Source organism: Brachyhypopomus gauderio, chromosome 16 (genome assembly GCF_052324685.1).
Source record: "Brachyhypopomus gauderio isolate BG-103 chromosome 16, BGAUD_0.2, whole genome shotgun sequence".
Classification (NCBI taxonomy): Eukaryota; Metazoa; Chordata; class Actinopteri; order Gymnotiformes; family Hypopomidae; genus Brachyhypopomus; species Brachyhypopomus gauderio.
The window spans coordinates 4,842,430-4,853,625 of record NC_135226.1 but is presented as its reverse complement, the minus strand read 5'-3'; the positions used below and the strand labels follow the sequence as shown (position 1 = coordinate 4,853,625).

The following is an 11,196-nucleotide window of genomic DNA, read 5'->3' as shown; positions in this document are numbered from 1 at the left end:
TGTAGCAGACAGTACTGTAAATCTCAAAGCATTTCTGTCCCAGAGTAGGCAGTCATGGAGACCACACAAAGCCCATGACAACAGCACACTTAAAGGGGCTTAGCCAACAAGCCATCTTCTGGATCTGAACTTTCAACCCTTTTGTCTATATATTCCATTTTTAGACAACTCTTTTCCAACCTCTCTTTATTCCTTAGGATTACAGTTTTGTTTCTGTGCCTTTAAGAAAGATGTAAGATGAATTATCTCTGTTCTAATTGGCTGCCCTGTATTGTGTCTCTTGTTCTTAGTTTTCAGAACTGCAGTGTAAGTGGGTGGGGTTAGATTAAATGTTGTTAATGCTGTTAAATGTATAGGCAGAGATAAGTTAATTAGTTCATTCTTATTATAGAAACGTTGAAGCATATATTACATATATGGCCTCTCTGGAATAGAGAAATGAACAATATTTACAAATTATTAAAAATTCATATTTCCATGAGATGGGCCCTTTAATGTTGACGCAGGGCCCAGAAGTAATCCAGGATTAGAGGACTGGGATTATCAGGCAGGTGAATCCGCTCACGTGGGGCTTGTTTTTATCTGCAGGTCGGTAAACACAGTCCAGTACCAGCTGTGAGGAAGCACAGGAGGGCGCGGGGCAGCGTGGGGACTGCGGGACAGCAGGACAGTGTGGGGACAGCATGGGGACTGCGGGACAGTGTGGGGACTTAGAGTTCTCTAGAACTTAGAGACCAAAGCTTTCTATTTATCAACCAAGGAGAGGTGTAGCAGCAGATCAAGAGGGCCAGGAAGCGGAGGTGCAGGAGGGCAGGGCCATGAGGACAGCCGGGCGGAGCAGCCGGGTGGAGGCGCCTTCCGTCCTGCGACAGCTGCTGAAGGAGACGGAGAAGGTGATGGTGCTCTTCTTCAAGGGAGCGCCCGGGCTAAGAGACGGAGACGGGGACCCGGAGGACGAGGACGCGAGCGCGGAGGCGGACCTCAGCCCCTACCTGAACACACCAGTCCTGCAGATGGACACGGCGGAGGGCCAATCGGAGTGGGGCGTCAGCTACGCCCTGGCCTGCATGCAGGGGTGGCGTGTGCGGATGGAGGACGCCCACGCCTGTGCGCCCGACGTAGCGGGAGCGCCCCCTGGCTGGAGCTTCTTCGCGGTGTTCGACGGACACGGAGGCGGCACTGTGGCCCAGTACTGCTCCAAACACCTGCTGCATCACATCCTCGCCTCAGGTACCACACGGACAAGAGCAGAAGACCTTCCTAGCCATGGAGGAGAAGCAGATTTTATGCAAGACATCAAAATGTTTGTAGAAATTGCATAGAAACTGACGTGCAGAGTCAGGCAATAAAGGAATAATTTTTTTATCCTAAAGGAGCACATATTAGGTTGTTTTAGTGCAACCTGGGAATTCCTGCCATCAGAAGGCTTATAATACAGGGGAGGGGCCTAATAGTACAGGGGTGTGGCCTGGATTGGAGCTGTGACTGACATAACTTGGTTGGTTGGGGCACCATTCAATGATCTGTACCTGTGACCTTGGGTATATACCACTTATACAAGGCGTGTGTGTGTATGCCTTATAGTTGTTGAAACGCCCCCTGGCCATGTATTTAGGACTAAAACAATAGTCAGAGTTAGAAAATGTGAAAAAAATGACAATAAACCTATACCATACCATCTGTAATCCAAATTTCAAGTTCCACTTTCTTCCACCAGGGGGCATAAGTGCAGTGGAAAACGTGGAGCAGGTGAAGTCAGGCATCCGAGATGGATTTCTCGACATTGACCGCTGCATGCAGCACCCGGGGCGGAGTGAGGAGTGGGATCGGAGCGGCTCCACCGTCGCTGCGGTCATCATCTCCCCCCAGAACATCTACTTCATCAACTGCGGCGACTCGCGCGCCTGCCTGTCCCGACGTGGCCGCGTGACCTTCTGCACGGAGGACCACAAGCCCTGCAACCCTGGTGAGAAGGACCGCATACAGAGCGCGGGTGGCTCGGTCACGCGGAGGCGCGTCAACGGATCCCTGGCCGTGTCCCGCGCTCTTGGGGACTTCGCCTTTAAGGAGGTGCAGTGGAGGACGCAGACGGAGCAGCTGGTGTCTCCGGAGCCGGAGGTGCGTGAGCTGGAGCGAGTGTCCAGTGACGAGTTCCTGGTGGTGGCGTGCGACGGGGTCTGGGACGCCGTCGGCAGCGAGGAGCTCTGCACCTTTGTGCGTGACCGTCTGCACGTGTGCGATGACCTCCGGGATGTCTGCGCCCAGGTCCTCGATCTCTGTCTCCAGAAGGTCAGAGTCATGGCACCAGCATGACCTTTGGCCTTTAGAACAGGCAGCTCGTTAATAAGACTGGAAACATGGCAAATTACTTCCACTCGTGTGGATTTATGTGTACTGGCAGTTCTGTGTAAATGCTTTTTTTTGTTTGTGTTTTTGTTACTTTTTCTGATATCATCTTCACAAGTTCCTTTTAATTGGTTGGTGTGGCTGAAATGCGAACAGCTGTGCTAAACTACTTTACCCTCCTCATGTCAAATTACTGTAATATCTGTAATATTATGTATAATTTTAATCTTATGTTTCATCACATGCTGGGACAAGTAAGATTACAAGTGATCTCCACTATGACCTGTTCCCAAAGTACATCTGTGTTGTAAATAGCAGGATTAAATGAGGGAAGAGTGAGATAGAGAGATTAAGGGATTATGATTATGACAGACTAGGGCTCTAAGCCTGGGGTTGTATTTATTCTGTAACTGAAAGCTCTGACATCAAAATACAGAACATATGTGTCATTATGCTCAGAAAATTATTACAGAACATTAGAATGAATATAACTGCATGAATGAACGCTGGAGGAAACATTTCTGCTATCTGCTACTGTGTGAACAAGGTGACCGAATAGATTCAGCCTCAGTAGATTCATATGCAGTTACCACACAGGGTCACACGCAAGGTCACATGCAAGGTCGCACAGAGGGTCACAGTCACACCGAGCTCTCTCATCCTCTCTGTGGTGATGTCTGTGTAAAACTCATCCTCTCATCAGGGAAGCCTGGACAATATGACGGTCATCATTATCTGCTTCAGTGGCGCCCCCCATGTGACACCAGAGGCACTGCAACAGGAGGCAAAGCTTGAACAACTCCTGGATCACAAAGTAGAAGGTGAGTGTGCCGTCGTGTCCTCGTACTGTTGTGGACAGTCACTTTCATTTAAATGAATGTCAGTAAATAAGCAATGTGTCAAATGTGTCTGTAGAGGTCATCCAGGTTAGCAGGTCTAATAAAGGTCGGGAGCCCGAGCTGCTGGATGTGATGAAGCTACTGGCAACAGAGGACATCCCTGGCCTTCCACCAGGGGGCGGCATCACGAGCAAGTGAGAGACACAAGGATTGTTCTTTTGGACTCCTAGCGGGTTGATGCAGGTAACCGTACGTTAGAGGAGAACAGGAGGTCTTAACGTGGTCTTTTCCTGCTGCAGGAGACACTGTATCGCTGCAGCATACCAGAAATATGCCACTGCATTTAGGACGCTGGAGCCAGTGGTATGTATGAAGGAGACTACAGTATTCACGTCTGTTTATTGAGTGTGAGCTGAGCTGCTCATTAACATTGCGGTGTGTAGTCAGAAACGTCCTCACACAGGTTTTCACTGTGCTGTACATTAGACCAACTCCAAGGAGTGAACATATCTCATCCTGCACTGTAGGGGTCTTACTGAGTAGCCTTACTTTGAATAAACATTTGAATAATATATATTAGAATTTAATAAACACATTTGTGCTTTGTCCTTCTAGGATACCAGCTAAGAAATGGCAAAATACTGGTGGTTACTTTGGAAACAGGATTACAAGCCTTAGCAACACTTTCCATCAGAGGAAACTCTGAGCAGAAGAGTCAGAGGAATTCATATAGGGATTAAAATACACTTAGGGTTCATTACACTTAGGGTTTAATATGCTTCTGTGATTTATTGCTGCGATGTGACTGGTGAACGTCACCCACTCTGATCAGTGTATGAACGTGTACAGACAGGATGGGACATTTCAGTGAACATGTCAACATCTCATGTTCATGGTAGTGAGCGCCTGGGTAGAGTGTCAAATTCTGCAGATATCGGATTTTTTTATGGAATGTGGCAGTTTACCTGGATCATGGAATAAAGTTGCAGTTAACAACAGGAACATTTTGTCCTGAAACGTCCTAACCCCAAACACCCGCTACCTGGACACGTTACACTTCACTATACGCTGATGCTGCTGTCTGGACAGACCGAGCACCTGCAACAATAAAAGTTTACCGTACTTTACACACAAAAAAACCACACGTATATACAGAAGATCATATGTAGACTACGATAGGCTTCCATGTTACAGGGTCCAGGAGACGCTGGTTGTTTTTTTGTTGATGTTTTCTAACAAACAGCACGTGTTATCCTGCAGTTAAGGTTACTCTGCATTTCAGGCTCTCTTGAAATGGTTGTACTATTTGATTCTTTTTCTTTGGGCTGCTGGCCTGGGTGTGTAATGGGTGTGTAATCCTGGAGACTCACTGCAAATGTTTCAGTGATGTTAGAGAGTCACGTGACCTCTTACGCCAGCCTGCGTGTGCCTTCATGTTTCCTCACGGCTGGACCTACTCCACACTGCAATAATCTGCTGTTTTCTAATTAATGTACTATCTCATGCACATTTAATGGATTACAGGTACTTAGTGCTGTGCGCTTTTAAATAAATCATTCTCTTGAATGCATTTTGTTACTCTTCAGCAAAATCAGATGCTAACAAATGTTCTGACAATGCATTTTGAATATAAATAATACATACAGATGTATAAAAAGTCTAATAAATATTGTATATACATATATAAGCAGACCACTGGCACAAAACTTTAGTGCTTTAGTGTGTAATGTGTTACTTAAGTGAGGAGCATTTTACCACGCTGCTGCTAATTACCCCGGTCACATTCTGAGGCCCCTTCTCTGAAATAGCCCCACAAGAAATACGTCCAGTGAAATCAAAGTAGCTAAACCAGGAGCACATCTCTCAGAGACAGACACCGCTCAGAGGAGGAAGCAGACCAGGAGTGTATCGATCTCCGTGTGCAGGTGCTGGGTAAGCCTCCAAACTCACCTCACCCTTCTTCTCCAGGGGCATCACTGCTGCGTTTCATATAGGACTGGATTGGAAAGTGTTCAGTGTATTGGATTTAAGATGATTTTGGAAGAATGACTAAATCATTCTTCCAAAAAATTTTAAAATCTCATTTTAAAAGCTTATTGTTTGTCTATTTATGGCAGTTTTCAGTATAGCCAAAATAAGTGCACTGAAATAACAGTTCATGTTTTTAGAATAACCACACTGAAGTAACAGATTTTGTCAGATGATCAAAGTCTTTTCCCCCATAGACACATTAATGCTTTTTAGCAGGTTTTATAAAGCGCCCATTTGGCAAGACAAACATCTCGACTTCCAAAATCTCATTTAAAAAGTTTGTCTATTTATGGCAGTTTCCGAATAACTGAAATAACCGTTCATGTTTTCAGAATAATCACACTGAAGTAATAGTTCTTGATTCTTCAATGCCTTCTGCAACAGCTTCACTGCAGTGTTAAACTACTGGTTCACTGGCCATCATTTGAAATGCAAACAATTTATCTGTGCAGAGTAATCTAAATAAAATTGTAATGTGGTGGCTTGCCAGAGGTTATAAGTGAACCAGGATCTCTGTGAGGCTTAACCAGAGGTTATGAGTGAACCAGGATATCTGTGAGGCTTAACCAGAGGTTATGAGTGAATCAGGATCTGTGTGACGGTTAACCGAGGTTATGAGTGCAGCAGGATCTGTGTGAGGCTTAACCAGAGGTTATGAGTGAACCAGTCTCTGTGTGAGGCTTAACCAGAGGTTATGAGTGAACCAGTCTCTGTGTGAGGCTTAACCAGAGGTTATGAGTGAACCAAGATCTCTGTGAGGGTTAATCAGAGGTTGACTCAGTGAGCCACCACAGGGTTCTGGTTAGTAGAACCCAAATGCTGTGCATGCGTGTGACTGGAGATGAGAATGGACAACAAAGGGTTACCTGTGGAGACCAGGATTAGAACCCAGCTCACCATGTTAATAACCCAGCAGTTATCTGCTGAACTGAAGAAACCAGGAGAAACAGATAGAAAAGGATCAGAAGTACCCGGGCAACGGAACTACCAGGGCAACAGAACTACCGGGGAGCAGGCAGAGAACAGTTTCGATGGGAAACAAAGTCCTAAGGACAGCAGGGAAGGATTCACTAACTACAGCAGATACAACTGAAATAAACGTCCCAACTGAAAGGGCAGCCAGACTGAAACACAGAGAGAGGAGAACAAATTGGGGCTTTTGGTTTCAAGGAATACTTTAAGGGAAGGAAAAGGTACAATCTGAGGAAAAGACTAGAGAGAAGAAGAAGGAGACCTGAGAGATGAACTCTAGCACCTCCGACTGGATTAACAGCTGCTTTTTTTTTTTTTTTACCAGAGCACTGACAAAGACACAGCAACACGTGCTTGCTTTGAGAGCTCCTTATAAAGGCTACCCAGGTGTAGCTAATCAGGCTTGATTGGTCTGGTGGCCAGTTGCAGTATGGTTCTGTAGCCAACCCTTACAGAAATACCAAAAGTACCAAATAACTATATATAACTGATGTTATATAATATGTCTCGTAGACAGTAAGACAAGATGCCTTTAAAGGTGGAAGGGGACCCCGGGTACGAGAGCATGGTCGGCTGCCCGGCGGTGTCCGAGACGCTCCCTCTCATCGCCGGACCACACCTGGACATCCGGAAGCCCATGAGGAGGGCCGAGCTGCGGTCAGGTGCGGGCGGGCCCGGCTGGAAGAAGGTCCGCTCTGCGCTGGTGCTGTTGTTCTGGCTGGGCTGGCTGGCCATGCTGGCGGCGGCCGTGGCCGTGATCGTGGCCAGCCCCCGGCAGGAAGCGCCCTCACAGCGCTGGTGGCGGAGGGAGGTTTTCTTCCGCCTGCGGCCAGCTCTGCTCCTGGGTGTCCAGGACACGGGGTCGTGTGCTCTGACCAGTGAGTAGCTGGCACCAGCAGTCTCCCATTTTGCTTTAATGGGTCTTCTTGTAGGTCTGTTCATTAGTAACTGTCCGTCCTTGTCCAGGGGTGGCTGACAGGTTGCCCTACCTCAGGTCCCTGGGCGTCGGCGTCCTCGTCCTGGAAGGGTTGTTCATGCAGGACGTTTCTCCACTCAACCTGACTGACACCGACCAGAACCTTGGAACTTCGAGCCAGCTCCACCAACTCATCGCAGACGGTCACCAAACAGGTATGTTTAGACGTCCGTCTGGGGAGGTTTGTCAACCTTTGGAGTATATTATCGTTATGTTATGCATTATGTATCCTTTATCAACTAGTTAGCAGTTCATGTAACAGTAGTACTCCTCAGATTGCAGCAGGTGGCGCTCTTCAGCCATTTATTTCCAAGTGTTACTGCACATGTCACACTGGGTTATTTAGTGAAATGACCAGTGTGTACATTTCTTATGTTCACTGATATTTCAAATGTTTTAGTGTTGTCTATATCCTCTGTATTCTCTGTAGTCTGGACATTAACTTTATAATGATGTTGAACTCTCTACAACTACATTAGAAATAATTAAAGTTAGTTGACATTAAAGTTAGCTGATAGTATAACGGTATCAGTATTAGTATCCAGTTAACTGAACATTACAATTCATGACAAATTATAAATTCATGATAAAAATTGATAGTATTTAAAACACCTTATTTTCCTTTGTACTTAAATCATAATTAGTATAATTGTGTCTAATATAGGTGTGAGAGTTATTCTGGACCTCTGTGAGCTGCATATATTCAACAGAACAGAGTTCAGTAATGAAACAGATGCATCTGTTTATTTCCAGGTAAAATATGTACAACTCTAATGTTTGTTTTCCCTTATGTTTGTGCATTTCCTAGTGCCCCATTTCTTTGATGAGAAACACAACCATAACATATTTTTATTAAACTATTATTTATTTATTTGATAGTAACCTACAGCGCAGTCTTCGAGATCCGCATTAACACAGACAGTTATAGTTTTTCCTATATAACACCTGCGTCTGGATGTGAGACCAGTGGAACTCCTCGGACTGACGTGTATGGTTTCTTTTCTAGAACTTTCTTAGACACTGGCTTCAGCAAGGTGTGTCAGGATTCGAAGTCTGCGTCCCAAATCAAGCCTTTTCTGAGAAGGTACTGTACAGCAAGGCGGCACTGAGGTGGTTGTTTGCTCACACTGGAGAAGAAGAAGGATTCGTTTAGTGATGAAACTGAGTGATAGTTTCTGTTGTGTTTCCTGGCTTTTAGACACTGGGAGACTGGACAGAACTGGTTGAGGCGTTTAGCACTGAGGACAGTGAATGGTACTTCCTGGTTTAGATCTCAATTGAATATCCTTCCATTGGAAAGGTTGTTAAGCTTTTGCATCTGTTCTGTTTCCTGCTGTTAATGATATAGGTGGAATTAGGCTCAACGGTGCAGTCCGCAGATGTTGATAAGGGGCCGTGTGCGTTTGTGTGCAGGATCATGGTGGTGAAGCAGACGGGTGCCTCCTCTCCAGGTCTCAGGGTGTTGGAGTCCAACAGCTCCCTGGTGGATGTGCTGCTGTACCAACCTCTGGTGTCCACCCCCACACACCCATTAACTGCTGCCCAACTCGCCCACATCACAGAGACCTGGCTGAAGACTCCACAGGCAGACTGGATGAGCCTGACCGTGAGTAGCCATCTTCCTGAGAATCCGCTTCTTCACGGATTGTTTTGAGATGATCTGGGAAAGGTAATTTTCTTACCAGGGATCTTGGATTCTACAGCCTCTGTAAAAGGATTAAGATTTGTTGCATTGTGTCTTTAAGCTACGTCATTGTGTACTGATCGATAAATTGTGTCATGCATATTTAGTGTATTTCGTGAATGAATACTTACAGATGTCTATGGGTAAAAAGCAATCACAAATGTTCTGGGTTTTTTGTGTCCATAACTCTGAAGCAACCACAACCATTATTGCTTTATTGTTTACTTTCCCCAGAATAGAACAAAGTGCTTCTAAGTTTGGTACAAACAAAACTGTACCAAAGTTTTCTTGAGTATCTTGGGATTTTAGATGGCTATGTCCAGTCTGGACAGACTAATATATCCAGTCCCCTCAGGAATGGTAAATTCTGCACTTATTAAGAAAGATAGAAAGGATGAATGAATGAATGGTTCAAAGATAACTTTCCCACATGCACTGTAGAATATTCAGAGGTTTCAGATAGAGCATAACATTGAGCACACTCTCCAGTAGTTAAGATGATCCAAACCATGTAGACCTTTATGAACACTGTTCCCAGTTCTGGACATCTGAGGTGACCAATCAGTAACTCTGAGATGACCAATGAGTAAGCCAGTCAGTAACTCTGAGGTGACCAATGAGTAAGCCAGTCAGTAACTCTGAGGTGACCAATGAGTAAGCCAGTCAGTAACTCTGAGGTGACCAATGAGTAATCTAGTCAGTAACTCTGAGGTAACCAATGAGTAAGCCAGTCAGTAACTCTGAGGTGACCAATGAGTAAGCCAGTCAGTAACTCTGAGATGACCAATGAGTAAGCCAGTCAGTAACTCTGAGGTGACCAATGAGTAAGCCAGTCAGTAACTCTGAGGTAACCAATGAGTAAGCCAGTCAGTAACTCTGAGGTGACCAATGAGTAAGCCAGTCAGTAACTCTGAGATGACCAACGAGTAAACCAGTCAGTAACTCTGAGGTGACCAATGAGTAAGCCAGTCAGTAACTCTGAGGTAACCAATGAGTAAGCCAGTCAGTAACTCTGCTACTGGGTTTTTTGCATTCATTTATTTCTGTTTTTGCATGATTCATGCACAACCATTGGCGTGCTATTGAAGACGTTAGGTCAGTGCTGGGGTAACATGCCCTCAGTGTGTGGATATCTTTCAGGTGGATGGAGTAACAGCAGTGAATCTGAAGAGAGTCATCCTGGTCCTGATGATGACTCTGCCTGGAACACCCGTGATCACATATGGTGCTGAGATAAGCCCCACCACAGTAAGCACAGTCCTGACTTAATCTGAGTTAATCTGACTACAGACAAATAATGCACTATACACAACAAAAAAAAAAGTCATTTTAAAACTTGACCATAAGATCTAAGAGTATGAAGGACAGGATCAGTGGGTCTGTCTTGAAAGAGAGGGGTCAGTCATTATTCTTTTCTACCTCAGTATTTCTGCATGAACTTTAACCACAAAATGTTCTTCTGAAACTGTTTGTCAGGACGAAGAGAGACGATGGAGAGTGCTCTTTCGCTCGCTGAGTCGCGTTCGCACGCGTGAAGAAGCCCTTCTGTTTGGCAGTTTCACCTTTCTCCCTGTCAACGGCACATCTCTTAGCTCCGCCCCCACAAACTCCACAGCCACGCCCCCCCTGGCCTTCCTGCGCTCATGGGGATGTGTTCACTTCCTGGTGCTGCTGAATTTTGGCTCAGAGACTGTTGTTCTGGACCCCAACTGGGCTCCCAGCCTCCCGGAAGCTGGAGTGTTTGTGACCAGCACGGGCCTGAACCACTTTGGTCCCGTATCTCTCAGATCTATCATACTGCTACCGTGCGAAGCCATCGTCATTAAACTGTTCCAGGCAAACAGTCGTGTCTGAGGTCATGGGTTAGGCTAGGGTTACAAATGGCCATATCCATAACCACTAATGTCTCTGCCAAACCTAAAACTGAAACGTCTCTCTTAAATATTGTCTCACATCATCAGCTTCCCCTGACGATCTCATTGCAGTAGCTCCACTGATCTGGAAGACCTTACTGAGGTCTAGAGTGAAGACCTTACTGAGGTCTGGAGTGAAGACCTTACTGAGGTCTGGAGTGAAGACCTTACAGAGGTCTAGAGTGAAGACCTTACTGAGGTCTGGAGTGAAGACCTTACTGAGGTCTGGAGTGAAGACCTTACTGAGGTCTGGAGTGAAGACCTTACTGAGGTCTGGAGTGAAGACCTTACTGAGGTCTGGAGTGAGGACCTTACTGAGGTCTGGAGTGAAGACCTTACTGAGGTCTGGAGTGAAGACCTTACTGAGGTCTGGAGTGAAGACCTTACTGAGGTCTGGAGTGAAGACCTTACTGAGGTCTGGAGTGAGGACCTTAC

At 45.8% G+C, this 11,196-nt stretch overlaps 2 protein-coding genes across 2 annotated transcripts; both read left to right on the top strand.

Moving 5' to 3' along the window:
• The first annotated feature begins 818 nt into the window (after positions 1-818).
• On the top strand, positions 819-6,309 carry ppm1na (protein phosphatase, Mg2+/Mn2+ dependent, 1Na (putative)). The gene is made up of 7 exons (XM_076977266.1): positions 819-1,230; positions 1,718-2,289; positions 3,050-3,167; positions 3,262-3,379; positions 3,485-3,577; positions 4,341-4,395; positions 6,058-6,309. Exons 1-7 carry the CDS (start codon positions 819-821, stop codon positions 6,307-6,309), a joined length of 1,620 nt encoding a protein of 539 aa, XP_076833381.1.
• A 405-nt stretch (positions 6,310-6,714) lies between these two features.
• On the top strand, positions 6,715-10,996 carry LOC143478302 (4F2 cell-surface antigen heavy chain). Its single transcript, XM_076977265.1, has 8 exons — positions 6,715-7,066; positions 7,155-7,319; positions 7,829-7,917; positions 8,171-8,248; positions 8,363-8,418; positions 8,578-8,770; positions 9,989-10,096; positions 10,325-10,996. Exons 1-8 carry the CDS (start codon positions 6,715-6,717, stop codon positions 10,700-10,702), a joined length of 1,419 nt encoding a protein of 472 aa, XP_076833380.1. The 3' UTR covers positions 10,703-10,996.
• The last annotated feature ends 200 nt before the right edge of the window (positions 10,997-11,196 follow it).

Excerpts from the sequence above, each read along its gene's own strand:
- ppm1na (XM_076977266.1), top strand. The coding sequence starts at position 819 with ATGAGGACAGCCGGGCGGAGCAGCCGGGTGGAGGCGCCTTCCGTCCTG. Across the intron at positions 1,231-1,717 it reads GCATCACATCCTCGCCTCAG|GGGGCATAAGTGCAGTGGAA; the intron begins GTACCACACGGA and ends TTCTTCCACCAG. Across the intron at positions 4,396-6,057 it reads ACAGGGTCCAGGAGACGCTG|ATGAGAATGGACAACAAAGG; the intron begins GTTGTTTTTTTG and ends GTGTGACTGGAG.
- LOC143478302 (XM_076977265.1), top strand. The coding sequence starts at position 6,715 with ATGCCTTTAAAGGTGGAAGGGGACCCCGGGTACGAGAGCATGGTCGGC. Across the intron at positions 7,918-8,170 it reads ATGCATCTGTTTATTTCCAG|AACTTTCTTAGACACTGGCT; the intron begins GTAAAATATGTA and ends TTTCTTTTCTAG. Across the intron at positions 10,097-10,324 it reads CTGAGATAAGCCCCACCACA|GACGAAGAGAGACGATGGAG; the intron begins GTAAGCACAGTC and ends ACTGTTTGTCAG.